Source organism: Syngnathoides biaculeatus, chromosome 6 (genome assembly GCF_019802595.1).
Source record: "Syngnathoides biaculeatus isolate LvHL_M chromosome 6, ASM1980259v1, whole genome shotgun sequence".
NCBI classification, from domain to species: domain Eukaryota; kingdom Metazoa; phylum Chordata; class Actinopteri; order Syngnathiformes; family Syngnathidae; genus Syngnathoides; species Syngnathoides biaculeatus.
The window spans coordinates 2103686-2125819 of NC_084645.1; the positions used below are offsets into that span (position 1 = coordinate 2103686).

General features: G+C 43.9%; 1 protein-coding gene across 1 annotated transcript; it reads left to right on the forward strand.

Annotated features, from left to right (window-relative positions):
* The first annotated feature begins 3669 nt into the window (after window positions 1–3669).
* Window positions 3670–21979, forward strand: LOC133502512 (protogenin B-like). Its single transcript, XM_061823385.1, has 19 exons — window positions 3670–3908; window positions 4753–5052; window positions 7945–8089; window positions 8230–8363; window positions 8464–8760; window positions 8858–9017; window positions 9098–9345; window positions 10827–10991; window positions 11237–11542; window positions 12176–12361; window positions 14282–14377; window positions 14450–14636; window positions 14789–14916; window positions 15063–15233; window positions 18319–18501; window positions 19256–19379; window positions 19467–19590; window positions 19680–19787; window positions 19862–21979. The coding sequence occupies exons 1-19, from the start codon at window positions 3830–3832 to the stop codon at window positions 20231–20233; spliced, it is 3513 nt and encodes a 1170-aa protein (XP_061679369.1). The 5' UTR covers window positions 3670–3829; the 3' UTR covers window positions 20234–21979.
* Window positions 21980–22134: the final 155 nt, after the last annotated feature.

Sequence of the window (22134 nt, forward strand, 5' to 3'; positions counted from 1 at the left end):
TCTCCAAATTGCTTCCATACCTCTACCGGTATGTCATCAGGACCAACTGCCTTTCCAGTTTTCATCCTTTGTAGTGCCTTTCTGACTTCCCCCTTAGTAATCATTTCCACTTCCTGGTCCTTCACTCTTGCCTCTTCAACTCTTCCTTCTCTCTCATTTTCTTCATTCATCAACTTCTCAAAGTATTCTTTCCATCTATTTAGTACACTACCGGCACCAGTCAACACATTTCCATCTCTATCCTTAATCACCCTTACCTGCTGCACATCCTTCCCATCTCTATCCCTCTGTCTGGCCAACCTGTAGAGATCCTTTTCTCCTTCTTTCGTGTCCAACCTGGTGTACATGTCTTCATATGCCTCTTGTTTAGCCTTTGCCACCTCTACCTTTGCCCTACGTCGCATCTCGATGTACTCCTTTCGCCTCTCCTCAGTCCTCTCAGTATCCCACTTCTTCTTCGCTAATCTCTTTCCTTGTATGACTCCCTGTATTTTGGGGTTCCACCACCAAGTCTCCTTCTCCCCTTTCCTACCAGATGACACACCAAGTACTCTCCTGCCTGTCTCTCTGATCACCTTGGCTGTCGTCGTCCAGTCTTCCGGGAGCTTCGGTTGTCCATCGAGAGCCTGTCTCACCTCTTTCCGGAAGGCCGCACAACATTCTTCCTTTCTCAGCTTCCACCACATGGTTCTCTGCTCTACCTTTGTCTTCTTAATCTTCCTACCCACCACCAGAATCATCCTACATACTACCATCCTATGCTGTCGAGCTACACTCTCCCCTACCACTACTTTACAGTCAGTAACCTCCTTCAGATTACATCGTCTGCACAAAATATAATCTACCTGCGTGGTTCTACCTCCGCTCTTGTAGGTCACTATATGTTCCTCCCTCTTCTGGAAATAAGTGTTCACTACAGCCATCTCCATCCTTTTTGCAAAGTCCACCACCAGCTGCCCTTCAAAGTTCCTTTCATGGATGCCGTACTTACCCATCACTTCTTCATCGCCCCTGTTTCCTTTACCAATATGTCCATTACAATCTGCACCAATCACAACTCTCTCGCTGTCTGGGATGCTCAGAACTACTTCATCTAGTTCCTTCCAGAATTTCTCTTTCAACTCTAGGTCACATCCTACCTGTGGTGCATAGCCGCTAACCACATTATACATAACACCCTCAATTTCAAATTTTAGTCTCATCACTCGATCTGATACTCTTTTCACCTCCAAGACATTTTTAGCCAGCTCTTCCTTTAAAATAACCCCTACTCCATTTCTCTTCCCATCTACTCCGTGGTAGAATAATTTAAACCCTGCTCCCAAACTTCTAGCCTTACTACCTTTCCACCTGCTCTCTTGGATGCACAGAATATCAACCTTTCTCCTAATCATCATGTCAACCAACTCCTGTGCTTTTCCTGTCATAGTCCCAACATTCAAAGTCCCTACACTCAGTTGTAGGCTCTGTGCATTCCTCTTTTTCTTCTGACGCTGGATCCGGTTTCCTCCTCTTCTTTGTCTTCGACCCACAGTAGCTGAATTTGGATGATTCTGGTGGTGGGTAGGAAGATTAAGAAGACAAAGGTAGAGCAGAGAACCATTTGGTGGAAGCTGAAAAAGGAAGAATGTTGTGCAGCCTTCCGGAAAGAGGTGAGACAGGCTCTCGATGGACAACCGAAGCTCCCGGAAGACTGGACGACGACAGCCAAGGTGATCAGAGAGACAGGCAGGAGAGTACTTGGTGTGTCATCTGGTAGGAAAGGGGAGAAGGAGACTTGGTGGTGGAACCCCAAAATACAGGGAGTCATACAAGGAAAGAGATTAGCGAAGAAGAAGTGGGATACTGAGAGGACTGAGGAGAGGCGAAAGGAGTACATCGAGATGCGACGTAGGGCAAAGGTAGAGGTGGCAAAGGCTAAACAAGAGGCATATGAAGACATGTACACCAGGTTGGACACGAAAGAAGGAGAAAAGGATCTCTACAGGTTGGCCAGACAGAGGGATAGAGATGGGAAGGATGTGCAGCAGGTCAGGGTGATTAAGGATAGAGATGGAAATGTGTTGACTGGTGCCGGTAGTGTGCTAAATAGATGGAAAGAATACTTTGAGAAGTTGATGAATGAAGAAAATGAGAGAGAAGGAAGAGTTGAAGAGGCAAGAGTGAAGGACCAGGAAGTGGAAATGATTACTAAGGGGGAAGTCAGAAAGGCACTACAAAGGATGAAAACTGGAAAGGCAGTTGGTCCTGATGACATACCGGTAGAGGTATGGAAGCAATTTGGAGAGATGGCTGTGGAGTTTTTGACCAACTTATTCAACAGAATACTAGCGGGCGAAAAGATGCCTGAAGAATGGAGGAAAAGTGTTCTAGTTCCCATTTTTAAGAACAAAGGGGATGTTCAGAGCTGTGGGAACTATAGAGGAATAAAGTTGATGAGCCACACAATGAAGTTATGGGAAAGAGTAGTGGAGGCTAGACTCAGGACAGAAGTAAGTATCTGCGAGCAACAGTATGGTTTCATGCCTAGAAAGAGTACCACAGATGCATTATTTGCCTTGAGGATGCTCGTGGAAAAGTACAGAGAAGGTCAGAAGGAGCTACATTGTGTCTTTGTGGATCTAGAGAAAGCCTATGACAGAGTACCAAGAGAGGAACTGTGGTACTGCATGCGTAAGTCTGGTGTGGCAGAGAAGTATGTTAAAATAGTACAGGACATGTATGATGGCAGCAGAACAATGGTGAGGTGTGCCTTAGGTGTGACAGAGGAATTTAAGGTGGAGGTGGGACTGCATCAGGGATCAGCTCTGAGCCCCTTCCTGTTTGCAGTGGTAATGGATAGGCTGACAGATGAGGTTAGACTGGAATCCCCTTGGACCATGATGTTCGCAGATGATATTGTCATATGCAGTGAAAGCAGGGAGCATGCAGAGGAACAAATGGAAAGATGGAGACATGCACTGGAAAGGAGAGGAATGAAGATTAGCCGAAGTAAAACAGAATATATGTGCGTGAATGAGAAAAGTGGAGGGGGAAGAGTGAGGCTACAGGGAGAAGAGATAGCGAGGGTGGATGACTTCAAATACTTGGGGTCAACAATACAGAGCAATGGAGAGTGTGGTAAGGAAGTGAAGAAACGAGTCCAAGCGGGGTGGAATAGTTAGCGGAAGGTGTCTGGTTTTCTACGTGACGGAAGAGTCTCCGCTGGGATGAAGGGCAAAGTTTATAAAACAGTGGTGAGGTTGGCCACGATGTACGGATTAGAGACGGTGGCACTGAAGAAACAACAGGAAGCAGAACTGGAGGTAGCCGAAATGAAGGTGCTGAGGTTCTCGTTCGGAGTGAGCAGGTTGGATAAGATTAGAAATGAGCTCAATAGAGAGACAGCCAAGTTGGATGTTTTGGAGACAAGATTCGAGAGTGCAGACTTTGATGGTTTGGACATGTTCAGAGGCGACAGAGTGAGTATATTGGTAGAAGGATGCTGAGGATGGAGCTCCCAGGCAAAAGAGCGAGAGGAAGACCAAAGAGAAGGTTTATGGATGTGGTGAGGGAAGACATGAGGGCAGTTGGGGTTAGAGAGGAAGATGCAGGAGATAGGCTAAGATGGCAAAAGATGACACGCTGTGGCGACCCCTAACGGGATAAGCCGAAAGGAAAAGAAGAAGAAGAAGAGGCGTCTGCGCATGCGCGACAAAGAGCGAGTAAGGTGGCGCGGGAGCGTCTCACTCACCCCGTGTACTGCTAGGTTTGCTCTGCCGCGAGCATTAAGTGATTCGGGGACCTCCAGGTTGCACGCCGGAGAGCGGAGGTTCTCTTTCGATGGAAAATGAGAGTTCCTTATTCAGAAATGGCGAAGTTCAAGATGAAAATGTTGCTGTTGTCGGTTTTCTTTCTGCACTCCCCAAGTAAGTGTTTTCTTTTTTGCTGATGTTGACGCGTGGTGTGTGCGCGGAAACGAATGTTGTGTCCATCTGTGCTGGCCTTACATGTGCTCATAAATCCGGGTTTGCAGAAAGACCTTGGTGCTGTTAGTTTGTGACCATAATACCTAGCAAGAGGTAAAAATTAATCACATTAACTTTGCTCTGCTTTTTTTGTTGTTGCATAAAACATTTCTTAGATAGGGGTACTCAACCACTTCAGTTCTCATGTAATTTTGGTTTCTATACCAAGGCTTCCCTTATCATCTGACAACGCAAATATTTAAATATTTATGTGCTACATTTTCATACTGGGAACAGCATCATTATGGCAATCTTTTGTGGTGGATTATTGCATCATGAGATAATTACAGTACATGAGTTATGTTAGTGTTTCTTTTGTGAAAAATAAAATCTTAACTCATGATGGTCATCGTCATTTATGATATGGTTTTGTAATGTGTCCTTTTATGACTTTTTTGGGAAATGCAATACATGCAAGCCATTTATTGTCTGCTATCGATATGCGTGGTGGCGATTTTGAGTGTTTTATCTTGGATGGTTGTACTTGTTTTTATTACATTTTACATGAGCGAACAGAACATATTAAGTACAAGCAGCATACTTATTATACTATCTGTAGACTTATTGCATTTTATTATTGTGTTGTAGATTTGATGGCTATATTAAAACAGATTTTGCATAGACATCATCAACGCACCTTATGTTGCTTTAATATGTGATGCAAATGAAACACTAAAGTGACCCAGATTGCGTGATTCAGCTTTTAACCCTTACCTGTACCTAATCCTGCTTTCTTTCTCTCCAGATGTTTTTTGTTTCAGCGAGTTGTCGTTCATCACTGAGCCCAGTGATGTGACCGTTCTACCAAAGGACCCCGCGGTCTTGGACTGCCAGGCTCACGGGCAGCCTCCCGTCACGATCAAGTGGCTGAAAAACGGTGTTCGCTTGGCAGAAAGCGAGCACATGCAGCTTTTACCAAACGGCTCCTTGTACATACCAAAGATCAAACATACCAAGGAGGACTCAGATGAAGGATTCTACCAGTGCCTGTCTAAGAACAAATTTGGAGCCATATTGAGCCAAAGATCACGTCTTACTATCGCAAGTAAGTACTACTTTCTTAAAAACTTCACTGAGACCACTCCGAGGCAAAATGCAATTTTTGGTTTAAACATGCACACACCAGGACAGCAAGTTCATGGGTTATTAACTTAGAGATGGGAAGCAGATGTACCCCTCCCCTTTTCTTTCTACTTTATTAAGTAAAAGCCCCACAAATTCAAGGTTTCCATGCCAAACAGAGTTGGTCAGAGAAATGAGTCTGATTGAGGTTATAGGTATCAATCCAGTTGTAGTATTATTTAAACATAAAGGATAGATGGAGTCCAATGTCAAGCAAAAAAAAAACAAAAACAAAAAAGCCTTGGCTTTAGTTTGGTCAGCGCCATTACATTGTCTACATAGGCTGCGGCTGTGTGTGATCGCTGAATAGTTTGCTACACTGGGGGGATCTCTGAAAGGCAGTTTGGCTTTGTTTGGAGTACCACTGACCACCCCAGGAGAAAGGACTAGGTTTTGACCACAGTTGTTTGTCCACGTCAGTGGTCAGGACAGCTGCGCCGATTCAATGAGCCTGATCCATCATGCATGTTGCTCATTGGTCTGAGGAGGTACTTTATATCCGTGACAAGTGTCACGGTAACCATCATGGGTAGAATAAATACAGTATACTGATGTTGAAATAGAGGAGAGGAAGTTTAAGGGGACCTACATCTATTTCTTGTCATGTTTTCCAACACAAATTATGAGCCCAATTTTGCAGGACAAAAGTTTTTAATTAACTAGTTATAATTACTGTATATGGCATTCACTATGACGATTTGATTTATTTGTTTAATGGAATTATAATCCTATTTCTAATTTGTCACGTGGAGACAAGACACCCCCCCACAACACACACCCTCCCAAAAGTCCAAGTTTATAGTCCAGTGTCCACTCTTTTGTGAAGAAGGGCTTAAAGGTTTTCGTCAACTGTGGGCGGGGAGTTAGAGGATGGGCCCCCCTCTCTGCTCTCCTTCTGTCCAGCGGTTCTGGAGTTCAGAGGTCAGCAGAGAAGGGCTTTGTGATGTCACAGAGCTGCTGTGACTGGGCTGGCACGCTGTTTTTGCTCCCAGCACAAAATCCTTTTCACCGGATCGACCCCTGTGCTGCCCTGTCAGGCAGAGGTCTTTTGTTGAACGTGGGACACTTTCGCTTGTGAATGAGCATGCCTAATACTCCACAGTGAGTGATTACTGCCTTCTGAAACCATCCAGGGAGGGTTTTTTTTTTTTTTTTTTGGTTGAAGTTCACTGAGCAGATCAACACCTTCATTGTAATTCTGATCTAACAGGCTATCAGAATGTTAAAATGTCCACCTAAAATAATGTGCATGGTGTCATGTTCTACCAACTCGTATATAATGCAAGCACTGAAACAAAGATAAAATTATTAATTTTTTTATACAAATTGTAAGCAAAACAGTCCTGCTTGTAGGCTTGGATGAACTAGACATGGGGTTGAATTTAGCTTTGACCTCTTAAGAAAAACCTTTGTGCTGTTTGACCTAGACATTGATTTGCTCCTAACAGCAGACCATATTAGCAGATCAGCATGCACAGGTCCCACCCAGTTTCTACTATTTAGGTATAGAGATTTGACGTGTTTGAGACAGATCTTTTCTCTTTTCAACTCTAAACTCCAAAAGAGTCTGCTGGTCATTAGTTGTTTTAATCTTGAAGTTGCGTTATCAAGTACACTGGATGTTAAGAATAGGTAAAGAACCCACATCATAAACATCGGGGCCAGTTAAGGTGATCCGCCATATGTATTGTATGTCTTACAAACAGGCGTCTCATTCTCTGTGCATTATAGATGAGTTGAGGTTGTAAATTGCGAGGTTCCTCTTTAATTTGGTGTTGCCAAGCCATGGGATTTCAATGTGGAACTAGAGTGGGGTGAATAGGGTATTGATTTGATATTGACTTGTTTCTTGTGTGTGCGGGGGAAGGGAAAGAGTTATCACCCTAATGAGTGAAGGTCATTGGTAATATCATTAAAAGGGCCCTTCACGTAAATGCAGATTGGAGGTTTTGTGTTTGTCGGAGATGGAAAGGCCTCACGTGGACTGTGTTGACCAAGCACAGCGCAAATTTATCCTAATGCTACCAATTTAAAGCAAGCACATTTGCATGCAACATGTCTGTTTTGAAGTGTTTTGTAAAATCTTTGATTATTAAATGATCAATTCTTCTCACATACCATGTGTTAACTTAGGAGCACACATACAAATCAGTATACATCCATCCATTTTCTTAGCTGCTTATGCTCACGAGGGTCGAGGGAGTGCTGGGCCCTATCCCAGCTGTCAACGAGCAGGAGGCGGGTTAAACCCTGAACTGGTTGCCAACCAATCGCAGGGCACATCAAGACAAAACAGACGCAATCAGAATCACACCTAGGGGGCATTTAGAGTGTCCAATTAATGTTGGATGTTTTTGGGATGTGGGAGAAAACCAAGGTGCCTGGTGAAAACCCACGCACGCACGGGAAGAACATGCAAACTCCACACAGGGAGGGCTGGATTTGAACCTGGGTCCTCAGAACTGTGAGGCCAACACTTTCCAGCTGCACCACTGTGCCGCCAGCTCAGTATACAATATATCCATAATCAGTAAGCAAGTTTTCTCTGATGATTAGTTTTAATCCCTAACAAAGTATTCTAGTCTAGTGTCATTCTTTATTTGTTCATTGTTTGGACCAGCTGGTTAGCATATAGTTAGCTCATCTGCACCTAAAAAAAAAACAATCTTCCTTTTAGTTACATAAACACTCAGATCAGTTTTCTCGCAGACGCAGTTAATAGGCGTCAAAGTCAGTGCTTAGCATGTTCACAGTCACAGTCAAATACAAATGTTTACAGTCCTTTCATGCATTGGGGCTTTCTATTTCTGTTCAGGTATTTCAGAGTTTTTGTTACACCCATTGCCTATGGAGGTGACTGAAGGCTCGGTGGCCCGCTTCTCTTGCGCAGTCACCTCCAGACCACCTGCCACCATCACCTGGGAGTTTAACCAAAGCCCACTTCCTCTACAAACAGACAGGTATCTTCTATTAGTCTTGAGAATATTTCAGATCCAATCGTAGGTACTGGGCAATTGCAAATACAGTACTGTATATTAAAATCTTTTCTTTCACCCTAGTGTGACCCCAGTATTTATTTAAATTTTTTTCTTGCATGCAGACTCACAGTTTTGCCCAATGGAGTCCTTCAGATCCACAATGTGCAGCTGAAGGATGCAGGGCAGTATCGATGTGTCGCAACTAACATTGGAAGTCAACAGAAAAGTCGAGAGGCAAAGCTGACAGTCAGTCAAGGTGAAGAGACTCCACTCATTTGGTTTTATTATTCACTAATGGAACTCGATGTACAGGGGATGCTGTATTTGTTTCAAAAACGTCACTTACTTCATTAAAGGTGTTGGTGCCAAACCCCTTCAGAGGCCCAGAATCCTAGCTGGACCTCAGAACATGACCGTTTCTCTTCACCAAACTGTGGTGTTAGAGTGCTTCGCCAACGGAAATCCCTGGCCCATCATCTCATGGAGCCGTGCTGATAATAAACCCATTGATGTGTACAAAGCCAAAGTGTTGGGCAACGGGAACCTGGTTATTAAGGATGTCAACTCCAAGCACAGTGGAGTCTACCTCTGCAGAGCCACCACTCCTGGAACCCGCAATTACACCATAGCTGCCGCCAACCTCACTGTCCTAAGTACACTCGGTTATATTATGATGATGTTTTTTGAATCTCTTAGAGAAAAAGGATGCAAGATTTATGTGTATCTGTGTGTTGTAAATCACTCTTGCAGTACCACCGTCTATTGTTGAGAAGCCTGAAAGCCAGACCCGTCCAAGAGCCGGCACTGCTCGGTTTATGTGTCAAGCCGAAGGAATTCCCCCACCTCACATTAACTGGTTGAAGAATGGTGTAGAGGTTCATTTGAATGGACGGATTAAGATGTACAACAGGTATTGAATAGAGATTTCTTATGTGAATTCTTTTAAATTGCCTCATGGCAGTATATTGATTTGTGTTTTTTTCCCCACAGTAAATTGGTGATTACCCAAATTATCCCAGAGGACGATGCCATCTATCAGTGCATAGCAGAGAGTGAGCAGGGCTCTGTGCTGTCTTTGGCTCGCCTCATTGTTGTCATGTCAGAGGATCGGCCCAGTGCTCCCAGGAACATCCACGCCGAGACTATCTCAAGTTCAGCCATCTTGCTGGCGTGGGAGAGACCGCTCTACAATGCAGACAGAGTCATAGCCTACTCCATTCATTACATGAAGGCTGAAGGTGAGACCATGGGTGTGTTTCTTTACCTGGGAGACATGTTGATTAGTGTCTTATGTGATCCTGTCCTTGACAACAATCTGTTGCTGGACACTTCTTTGGCTACAGCATTCTGGTACAAGAGCAGCTCAAAGATTCTGCCTTTACAGGAATAATTATTCTGTAGTTTGCTTTGACTGCATATTCATGTTATAAATATTACCTTATTTAGCTAAATGAATATATGTGCATGAATGAGAGGGGTGGAGGGGGAAGAGTGAGGCTCCAGGGAGAAGAGATAGCGAGGGTGGATGACTTCATATACTTGGGGTCAACAATCCAGAGCAATGCTGAGTGTGGTAAGGAAGTGAAGAAATGGGTCCAAGCAGGTTGGAACAGCTGGCGGAAGGTGTCTGGTGTGTTATGTGACAGAAGAGTCTCCGCTAGGATGAAGGGCAAAGTTTTTAAAACAGTGGTGAGGTCGGTGTGACGGTCTGAGCGCTCCCGGTGCTGAAAAGTCTCCTTGTGATTAATGCGCATGCGTGTATATTTTGTAAACTTTCGGCGAGTCTGAAACATCTCCATCCATGCTTGAACATGTGCCAATCGACAACTTGTCGCCGAATGTTCATGTTTGCTATGGACGGCTCAGAAAGACAAACACAGCGAACGTACATAAATGTGTATATCCTTTTATCAACTTTTGTTTTAAAGTTAGGTTAGGGTTAGGTTATAACGTATGTTAGCTCCCTCTATGTAGAAGAAGGGGAACTATGAGACAAGGGGGGTTTCCTAGCAAGCATCTGCTACGTACCCAGAGTTCCCCTGTTAGTAACGCATGCTCATTAAGCACAAGGAGACTTTTCAGCACGGGGCAACGCTCAAGACCGTCACACCGGCCATGATGTACGGATTAGAGACAGTGGGACTGAAGAGACAACAGTTAGAAGAACTGGAGGTGGCAGAAATGAAGATGTTGAGGTTCTCGCTGGGAGTGAGCAGGTTGGATAGGATTAGAAATTAGCTCATTAGAAGGAGAGCCAAAGTTGGATGTTTTGGAGACAAGGTGTGAGAGACAGGTTTGGACATGTCCAGAGGCGAGAGAGTGAGCATATTAGGAGAAGGGTGCTGAGGATGGAGCTGCCAGGCTAAAGAGCGAGAGGAAGAGCAAAGAAAAGGTTGATGGATGTTGTGAGGGACGACATGAGGGCAGTTGGTGTTTGTGAAGAAGATGTAGGAGATAGGCTAAGATGGCAAAAGATGAAACGCTGTGGCGACCCCTAACGGGACAAGCCGAAAGGAAAAGAAGAAGATTTAGCTAAACAAAAGGGAATCAAAATCAGAAACACCCAAGACAATTATGAAGATGTAAAAATATCACAATTTTTTGTGATTGTTTGCATCAAGAATAACATTCTATTTTTTTTTTTGGTCCATCAAATGCTTGGTGTTTACATTTTTACACTTGAGAAACCTAACCTGCTCTCCGATTCACCGCACGTCAGGTCTGAACAACGAGGAATACCAAGTGGTTATCGGCAACGACACAACCAGTTACATTATCGATGACCTCGAGCCGGCTAGGAATTACAGCTTCTACATCGTGGCTTACATGCCAATGGGAGCTAGTCGGATGTCCGATCAAGTCAGCCAACACACCTTGGAGGATGGTAACCTTTCACACTCACAACATTCTTTGCAATAAATCACTCTGACAGTTAAGTTAAGGTGATTATAAATCCTGCGTGTACACAGCATGTCTAGAGTGGGAATAGGGGGAAGGGAGTTTGTCATTTACCATTGTAGTAATCTTTTTCTAGTTTTAATCTGGTAGATTCTGTATTAATCCAAAAAACGAAATGTTCAGCCCTATACCGATGTGTTGATACCTTTGTGTTACGTGTGTATTTCTCAGTGCCTCTCCGTACACCAGAGCTAAGGTTGATCAGCCACAACTCAACAGACATCCATGTGAGCTGGCAGCAGCTCCCCTCAAAAGTGAGCCGCGGTCGGGTGTCTGCGTACAGGCTGTCTTATCGCACAGCTGCAGACAACACAGTCACCTCTATGGAGCTGCCTCAGAACAGTACGGAGTATCTCCTGGAGGGCCTCCAGCCAGACACCATCTACCTGCTCCGCATGGCTGCAGCGACCCGCATGGGCTGGTGTGAGCCCTCAGCATGGACATCCCACCGCACACCGAAGACATCTAGTCGCAAAGGTAAACAAGCAGAAAATGGGGGAAAAAAATAACAGGAAGTTGTGTTTTATATGTTCTGTGTCAATACAGCAAATACTACAAAAAAATTAAACAATAGCATGGTGTTCCAGTGGTGGCTTTTTCTGGGGGGTGGCGGTGGGGGTGGGAATTTGGGAGGTGCTTCTTGACCGCCATCTTGTGTCTAGAGTTTGTTCTTGTAGGATTGTCCTGTAGCTTTTGTGTTGGGTACTCAAGAACCCTTGCCCTCCGCTGTCAGTGATGTAAGAGCAGCCTCAGTCACGGGTCATAAAGAGAGGGCCTCGGGCTTCTGTGTGGGGGACAACCTGCTGTCTTTTGCCGAGGTTGTTTTTTCCATTATGGCCTAAACGTTTGTATTGATGAGGTGCCCAACAGGCGAAAGTGCCAAAGCTAATATTAAATTATCGGCTACTTGACGCTACTTTGGTTTCTCGTGTTTCTTCCAGAGTACCTTTGTTACATCTTCAATAGTTTGTGATAATGTTGCATTGCATCCATTGTCTGTAGTCTGAGCATCCTGCTGTTTTGATGTGTGACTCAAAGCTTTAGTACTCTTTGTTATATTCCAAGAGTGAATGTGTATTGATCTCGTGACTCCTGTCTGTGCACTTTCAGTGCCCTCAGCGCCTATTCTTCAAGTTGAGCCGCTTAACTGCACCTCCATTGTGGTGCGGTGGCAAACTGCCCCGGAGACAGAGGCCGTCCTCGGCTATCGCCTGTGTTACCACGAGGAAAACCAGCCAGAACAGCCTGTCATCCAGCTGCAGGCTCAGACCTACACCTACACCATCGATGGCCTTGGTGAGAGTGGATGATGATGATGATGATGATGATAATGATAACATTAGCATACATCTGTGGTGTGCTTTATTCACCGTCAGTGGGCCGTTGGGCGCCGCATTCCCATTTGCATCCTCAACCCAGATCAATGTGCGCTGACCTCTCCAGTTTGCTTGCAGTATTGAGTGGGACCAGGGTCCCAGGTTAGAGGTCAGGGTCCAGATGTCCCTCCCACCACCGTTTCCCTTGGAGTGACTTGCATAATTACCCCCAGCCATTGTGCTATGTTCAGGGGCCAGACCTGTCTTACCAGATTCTGGCCGCCTCTCCCTTTTAGCTGGACCCCGACACACACACACAACAGACCCTCGGGATTAGTCAGAACTGGACAGGACCACTGACCTTTTGCCATGAGACAGCAGTCTTGAATTGGTACCCTGCTCCCGCTGGTTGTCTGTGCTGTCCATGTAAATAACCTCCAATAATCAATATGCAACAAAGCTGAGTCATACTGATTTAAATATATTTCAGCTTTCTGTGAGTCACCCAGCAAAATTGTTTGATTCCTCTTTACTATTTTGTATGCTAAAATAGAAAACCCATATACTGTATTTATCCCTTTTTTAAATTCAAACAGGCTCCAAACTTAAACTCTTTGCTTATATTATATATGGTATATATAATAATAGTGCATAACTTGGTCTTCAGTCATGTTTGCTTGAAGTTGATGGCTGTAACAAGGACAGGAGGGGGAGTGTGAGAGTAGAAACAAAAGGGGCCTCTCTCCCATCTTAGAGTCCTGTCCGTCTGTTCTATCTTCGCCCGACCCGGTGACCCAAGTCAAGCCCCCCCCCCCCCCCCCCCCCCCCCGGGTCCCATGGGCCTTGGCTCTCAGCAGCTGAAGGTTGCCCCGTGGCCCAGCCCCCACAACAGACCTGGACACCCGCCTTCCATGGTCAATACCCATAAGATGACCTTTCACACTGGAGACATAAAACTAATCTTAACCCTCCCTAAATGTCCTGATTTAGGAGCTGAGGTGAGGGTCGCTATTTAGGTTAAAGCACACATTGTGTAATTTCATGTTGAAAAGTAATCGTTTTGATGTCTTTAAGTTTGTACTTTTATGTACAAAGCGTCGTCTAAAGATGCTTAGCTGTGTTTGATTGATTGGAATGAATGTATACTTTTTACATGTATGTATATAGCTTTCATTGTATTTATTTCTTTATCTGTATTGATCCATTTTATTTTTATTTTTGTATTTATATTTATATTTTGGGCAGCATGGTGAATCAGCTGGTAAAGCGTTGGCCTCACAGTTCTGAGGTTCTGGGTTCTGGGTTCAATCCCAGACCCGCCTGTGTGGAGTTTGCATGTTCTCCCCATGCCTGTGTGGGTTTCCTCCCACATCCCAAAAATATGCAACATTAATGGGAGACTCTAAATTGCCCCTAGGTGTGATTGTGAGTGGGACTGTTTGTCTCTATGTGCCCTGCGATTGGCTGGCAACCTGTTCAGGGTATACCCCGCCTCCTGCTCGTTGACAGCTGGGATAGGCACCAGCACTCCCCGCGACCCTCGTGAGGATAAGCGGTGAACAAAATGCATGGATGGATGGATGGATGGACGGATATTTATATTTTGATTCTCAAATGTTGCCAAATTTTATTTTGATCATAGCAACATATTTTATGGGGTTGTTTTCTCATTCTCTTGTCACATGATAATGATATTGATAATTAGAGGATGGGGTGACAGAGGGGAGTATGCTTTGTCCATGCACTGGGGGCTGTCCAGTCATGACCCCCTAGTGTTATTCATAATACAATGTCTTTGTCTGCCATTTTTGAAAAATGTGCTGCTTTATTTGTCTGCCTTCACTTTTGGTGATTCATTGATAATCCTCCGAGCTAAATGGATGAAGGATATGTCTTCCAGACCCTCGGAGAAGATACCGTATCAAGATCTTGGCTCTTAGTCAAGCTGGAGACGGCTATGAGACAGACCAAGCCATCAGTACTCCTGGATGTGTCTGTAAGTATGTCTCTGCTTTGGAAACAGACTTGTTTATATTTATACTTGTGTTATTTCCTTGACCTTATACAGCTGCTAGGGACCAAATGGCAGCAACCCCTCCATCTCCAGATCATGTGATTGTCTCAGCCAGCAATTCATCTGAAGTGTCCTTACGTTGGAACAGTCCCACTTTCCCCTCTAGGAAGGCAATCAGCTATACTGTTCGCTACATGATTGTGGGCACCCACAATGCCTCAGCTGTACGCTACCTCCAAACGTAAGCTATCATTCCAGAATACAATCTTTTGCAGGAGCAGATCAAATAATTAGTTAATATACATTTTTGTGCACTGTGGTGTGCTATTTTCTGCATTTGCTGAATATAATGAATTCTGCTTTTTGGGTGACAAAGTAGTTTTTTTTCCACAGTACCAAAGAGAATGTGACAGTGCAAAATTTAGATCCAAACACTCGCTATGAGTTTGTGGTGCGTCTTCATGTGGATCAGATGTCGAGCCCTTGGAGCCATGTGGTTTACCATCGCACACAACCAGCAGGTGATCAAATCCTCAGCCATATTCATTGTACATTGTTGATTTTTTTTTTATGTGCATTACACATCTAATCCTATCTACTTCTCCATAGATATATTATGTCAACTTCTTGTTTTGTGTAAAATGTTCATTATGGCTTCATCCCGTAGCTCCCAGACGACCGCCGACAAGCGTGAGAGTAACTTTGATCGAGGATGACACAGTGTTGGTATCCTGGAAGGAACCTTCTGAGCCCAATGTTGTGGTCACACACTACACCATACTCTATGCTTCCCAAACATCCTGGAGGGCCGGAAGCTGGCAAATAATTCAAAGAGAGGGTGAGCGGTACACTAAACAAAAAAGAACAAAAGTTCTTAATGGCATTAAAAATCATGTATGTGGCACGGTAGAGACTGCTTAGAGCGTCTCTCTCACACTTCTGAGGACCGTGGTTCAAATCTTGGCCTCGTCTGTGTGGATTTTGCTTGTTCTCCCCTTGCCTGTGTGGGTTTTCTTCGGGCACTCCGGTTTCCTCCAACATCTCAAAAACATGCATTCATCTTCTTCTTCTTTTCCTTTCAGCTTGTCCCGTTAGGGGTCGCCACAGCGTGCCATCTTTTGGCATCTTAGCCTATGTCCTGCATCTTCCTCTCTAACCCCAACTGCCCTCATGTCTTCCCTCACCACATCCATCAACCTTCTCTTTGGTCTTCCTCTCGCTCTTTTGCCTGGGAGCTCCATCCTCAGCATCCTTCTACCAATATACTCACTCTGTCGCCTCTGAACATGTCCAAACCATCGAAGTCTGCACTCTCGAATCTTGTCTCCAAAACATCCAACTTGGCTGTCTCTCTATTGAGCTCATTTCTAATCTTATCCAACCTGCTCACTCCGAACGAGAACCTCAGCACCTTCATTTCGGCTACCTCCAGTTCTGCTTCCTGTTGTTTCTTCAGTGCCACCGTCTCTAATCCGTACATCGTGGCCAACCTCACCACTGTTTTATAAACTTTGCCCTTCATCCCAGCGGAGACTCTTCCGTCACGTAGAAAACCAGACACCTTCCGCTAACTATTCCACCCCGCTTGGACTCGTTTCTTCACTTCCTTACCACACTCTCCATTGCTGTGTATTGCTGACCCCAAGTATTTGAAGTCGTCAACCCTCACTATCTCTTCTCCCTGGAGCTTCACTCTTCCACCTACGCCCCTCACATTCATGCACACATTATGTTTTACTTTGGCTAATCTTCATTCCTCTCCTTTCCAGTGTGTGGCTCCATCTTTTTAACTGTTCCTCCACCTGCTCCCTGCTTTCACTGCAGATCACAATATCATCTGCGAACATCATAGTCCAAGGGGAATTCAGTCTATCCTCATCTGTTAGCCTATCCATTACTACCACAAACAGGAAGGGGCTCAGCGCGGATCCCCGATGCAGTTCCACCTCCACCTTAAATTCTTCTGACACACATATGGAACATCTCATCGCTGCTCAGCTGCCCTCATACATGTCCTGTACTATTCTAACATATTTCTCCGCCACACCAGATTTGCGCATGCAGTACCACAGTTCCTCTCTTGGTACTCTGTCATAGGCTTTCTCTAGATCCACAAAGACACAATGTAGCTCCTTCTGACCTTCTCTGTACTTTTCCACAAGCATCCTCAAGGCAAATAAAGCATCTGTGGTACTCTTTCTAGGCATGAAACCATACTGTTGCTCGCAGATACTTACTTCTGTCCTGAGTCTAGCCTCCACTACTCTTTCCCATAACTTCATTGTGTGGCTCATCAACTTTATTCCTCTATAGTTCCCACAGCTCTGAACATCCCCTTTGTTCTTAAAAATGGGAACTAGAACACTTTTCCTCCATTCTCCAGGCATCTTTTCGCCCGCTAGTATTCTGTTGAATAAGTTGGTCAAAAACTCCACAGCCATCTCTCCAAATTGCTTCCATACCTCTACCGGTATGTCATCAGGACCAACTGCCTTTCCATTTTTCATCCTTTGTAGTGCCTTTCTGACTTCCCCCTTAGTAATCATTTCCACTTCCTGGTCCTTCACTCTTGCCTCTTCAACTCTTCCTTCTCTCTCATTTTCTTCATTCATCAACTTCTCAAAGTATTCTTTCCATCTATTTAGCACACTACTGGCACCAGTCAACACATTTCCATCTCTATCCTTAATCACCCTAACCTGCTGCACATCCTTCCCATCTCTATCCCTCTGTCTGGCCAACCTGTAGAGATCCTTTTCTCCTTCTTTCGTGTCCAACCTGGTGTACATGTCTTCATATGCCTCTTGTTTAGCCTTTGCCACCTCTACCTTTGCCCTACGTCGCATCTCGATGTACTCCTTTTGCCTCTCCTCAGTCCTCTCAGTATCCCACTTCTTCTTCGCTAGTCTCTTTCCTTGTATGACTCCCTGTATTTTGGGGTTCCACCACCAAGTCTAAAAAACTTGCATTCATAGGAGTCTCTAAATTGCCCCTAGGTGGGATTGTGAATGTGACCGTTGTCTTTGTGTCTTTGTGGCCTGTAATTTCCTGGCAACCAATTCCAGGTGTACCCTGCCTCCTGGCCGATGACAGCTGGGATTGACTCCAGCTCTCCTGCAACCCTTGTGAGGATAAGCGGCTCAGAAAATGGGTGGATGGAAAAATGAAAAATCAGCAAATTGGTGAATCCGGGGGGGTCCTGAGTTGCAAATATGCTGTAGTCCACTATACTGCATGAGCCATGGTTTTTCACCATGGTTGTAGCAGGTTTAATAATACAATGTGATTACTTTGGGAAGAGTATGATAATATTATGTAGAAAAAAATCCCTACAAAATTACCAGAATGTGAGATTTCATCCATTCATCCATTTTCTTTGCTGCTTATCCTCACGAGGGTCACGGGGACTGCTGGAGCCTATCCCACCTGTCAACAGGCAGGAGGCGGGGTACACTGAACTGGTTGCCAGCCAATCGCAGGGACTGGAGACAGACAACAGTCGCACTCACAATCACACCTAGGGGCAATTTAGAGTGTCCAATTAATGTTGCGTGTTTTTGTGATGTGGGAGGAAACCGGAGTGCCCGGTGAAAACCCACGCAGGCACAAGGAGAACATGCAAGCTCCACATAGGGTCTGGGATTGAACCTGGGACCTCACAATCAGCTGATCCACCGTGCTCCCTGTGAGATTTGGTTTTCTCAATATTCACCAAAATGAAATACCAAAATCACATAGAGTATCACATTGACATTCTCTAATATTCAGTTTCATTCATTTTACCAAATACTTTGGACATACTGCCTACTGTACGTGTACTTAGACGCTTGTGTGCTGTCTTTGCCTCACTACTATTGCTGCTTTTTTGTCAAAATCTTTTTGTTTTATGTGCCCTCATTGGCTGCTTCTTCTACCCTAAACAGGAAGCCACACAATGGCACTTCTGGAGAAATTACAACCAGGGAATGTCTACCTGGTGAAGATCTCAGCCTCCAACCAGGTGGGAGATGGGCCTTTCTCGGATGTCGTTGAGCTGGATATGAAACGTGGAAATGTCCAACGCAACAAAAATACCTGGCCCTCAGATAGTTTTCAGCACACTGCAGGTGAGTGTCAGGTTATATGGGATTGTATATTATAAATAGAATTAATTTGATCTCACTGAGCTCCACATTAATAAATCTGTTGTTACAACTCTAACTACACATAGGAAGTACTACTTTTACTTGGTTATTTACATCCATCCATCTTCTACTGCTTACATTTTTAAATATATTTTAATTTACAAGAATTGACTTGATAATTTGAAATATTTAAATAGAAAAAAATATCTTAAAATGGTCAGTAAGGCACCACAGCATAAGCTACAGGCATGTGACACTGTATCATGCAGTATTATTACTGCATTGTTAAGGCTGTCTCTATTCATTATCCATCCATCCATTTTCTGTACCGCTTTTCCTCACAAAGATTGTGCCCATTCTGGAGTTTATCCGAGTTGACTCAAGGTGAGAGGCTTGGTAGAACCTGAAGTGGTGGACAGCCCATCGCAGGGTACATGCAAAAAAACAAGCATTTGCATTCAAATTCACACTTAGGAGCAATGTCAGAGTCACCAGTAAACCTACCGTGCACGTTTTGGGAATGTGGGAGGAAACTGGAGTACCCGGAGAAAACCCACACAACCACAGGAAGGACATGCAAATTCCACACAGGCGAGGGTGGAGTTAAACCCAGGTCCTCAAATATGGGAAACAGATGTGCTAATCAGTCATCCACCATCCCGAACCCTATTCATTATTGTCATTTTAAATTATTCATGATCTTTCATTTTTGATTATTACATTATTTATTTTTCAGTCTTTTCTGATGGCATCTATCATATAGACCAGAGATCCATGACTGGGATTATTGTTGGCGTGAGCATTGCCTTGGCCTGTATTGTAATATGTGCTTTGATCCTCATCAGTAAAGGGAGACCAAGGTACTCACTGTTTTCACTGTCACATTACAAAAAGGTTGCTTTCCATGATCATAAACTTTTATTTTAACTGGATATTATTGTTTGTAGAAAATCATCCAGCCACAAAGTTGTTGCCCTGCCGCCTGGTGGAGGGTTGCCTTTGCCTCATGAGCGCCATGTAGAGAATTCCGAGGCCCTCGTACCCATGAGTCCCAACTTTATAAACACCAAAGTGAGATTGGGGAACAACAAAAAAAACATCAAGAGATGTCATTGTAGTACTTATTAATCAGAATTATGGTGTACTTTTACGTGTTTCAGGATGACTCTCATATGGTGATAAATACTACATGTCCTTTCATGAGCAAAAATCCGAGCAAGAAATGGCTGCTGTTCAACAAAGATGTCGCCACTCCGACTGAGATTGATGTAAGTCGCGTCACCCTCTCATTCATTAGTCACTTTGCTTCTTTCAATTGAGATCTGGTTATTCCTGTCTGAAGGTTGAGGGGAGGGTCTGCTTTTATGAGACTGGCAAAACTGTTTTGCGGTACGAGGAGCATTTAGGCTCTGCGCCGCTGCCTGGATCATCCCGGGAGATCATCTTTGGACCCTTCCACGTTGAGAGCTCTCAAAGCAGCGAGGGCAGCCAAGAGACGGGAGACTCCGGACACTACTCCAACGAGGAAAGCAACGAAGAGATCAGCAATCCGTCGAGCATCCAAAACTTCAGACCTCTGTCTTTCAAGCCACCGAATGATGCAGCTGTAGGTGAGACGAGGCTGTCTTCCCGAGCGGAAAATGAGAAACGTGTTTGCTACCATCTCTCAGCGCATGAAGCAGCTCGGCCATGCTGCACGTCAGGCGGCAGTTAACACTCCATTTCTGACCCGGCCCAACATTTACCATTTCTACCTCTTTTGCTTCCTGGTTTGAGCCGTCTGGTTATTTCCTGTGGCACAAATGAAGAGGAAGTCAGCTGCTGTGAAAGGGAAAATTTGTATTTTCTTCAGATCTACCTCAGGACGTTGCATGAATGTTGATTACAACATTTTGGTTCCTTTTAAGTTCCACCTGTTGGTCCTTGTGGCGCTGTCTGTCCTCAACCAAAGCTCACTCACGATGAATGTTTTAAAGAATGTGCTGTGATCCTTTTGGTCATATTTTGTTTTTTTTTCACTGGAGCTGAGGGGTTGTTTGATTGTCTACCTCAGTTGTTGTTTTTCCATAACTACCTCCTCGTCCCTCTCATAGTATGGGGCAACCATGTCATTGGCACTTCTTTTTACTTCTGTTGGAGTCATTTTTATTTTTACGGTTGAAAGAACTTTTTTTGTTTCCCATTGATTGTCTTTTTTAAATATTTTGTTTTGCAGCGATGGGGGAAAAAAACAAGTGCATTAGACATTGTCAAACTGTTTGGGTTGTATGAGATGTTGGACATTTTCAGTGCACTGAACTCAAAGCTTTACCTTGGCCTTAATACTGAAAGGGCCTTGCATACTCGATCCAAAGACAGGAGTAAATGTACCCAAAGAGTTTGTAATAATAGGCAACCAAAAATAAGGTCGATGTACATTGAGGGTGTCTTTGCCAAAAATACTGTGACATGCCATTGATGTAAATTTCTCTGAATAGTGGTTTAAATGCTTTTCTGTGCGTAAACTTTAGTCTGGTGAAAGCTTTAGCTCAAGCCCTTGTGGCTTGTATTCCGTTTGCCTTCTAGACCATTGCTAAGTGCAGCGGTGATGCCGATGCTATTATCCAAAGAGTTGTGTGCTTCCTCAGATTGATGTGGCTTTTCATTCAGTTGATCCTCAGCAGGAGGAGGTAGACACTAGTGATCCAATGTGTCTTACGAGTGACAGATGATGGTATTTATTTTTTGGACACACGTCATCTAACACTTGACACACCCCCGTGTGATATACGGGAAGTTGTTTTCAAGGCGTCCGTGATATTTGCTGTCCACGTGTCACAATGAAGGATTCTGACTATCAAAATGGAAGCCCAATGTGTGTGAAGAGCAACATAATCAATTTTTTTATATCTTTGTAATACAAATTATCGTAACCAAAGAAGCTTTAAGTCTCGAATTTAGTGATTTTCTTTGGGTTCATTTACAGAATTTGCATTTTGATGTGGTATGATTTTAAAATTTTTGATTGGTAGAAAGTCATTTTACTACATTCTTTAAAAAAAAAACAACTTTGGATTTCAAAACTTTTGATTTTCACTTTATTGAGAGTTAGTTTAATTGAAGGAACTGGTAATTACATGTCCCGGTTTCAGTATAGCATTTCCCCAATTTAGTATTGCTGTTGTCATGTTCAGAGAGGTTTTTTTTCCGTTTTCTTCATTATTATAACTAAAATGTTGACGTGAATGCCACTAATTCATTTGCTGATTTGACTCAGGGGCTTCATGTCGAATTAGTGGGTAGTCTTAACTGTTAAATTATGCTTTTTTAAAAAGTGATTTTCATGCTTTTGGATACCAAAATACACATTTTATGCAAAGAGTGCAACAAAACAGTATTTTATGGGTTGGACTGTTGCAAATGACTTTTTGATACTCTCAAGATGATCACAAATAATAAATAAATATTGTCTTGGAAAAAACGTGGTTTCACTGTGTCTGCATAAGTGAGTTAGTAACTGTTCGGGAGCAATGTTACTCTTCTTTTCCTTTTGACCTAAAAGCACTGTATCTTTTTTAGGTATGTTTACCATTACCATTTTTCATACATTGCAAAAAGCGAAAAAAGAAATTTGTA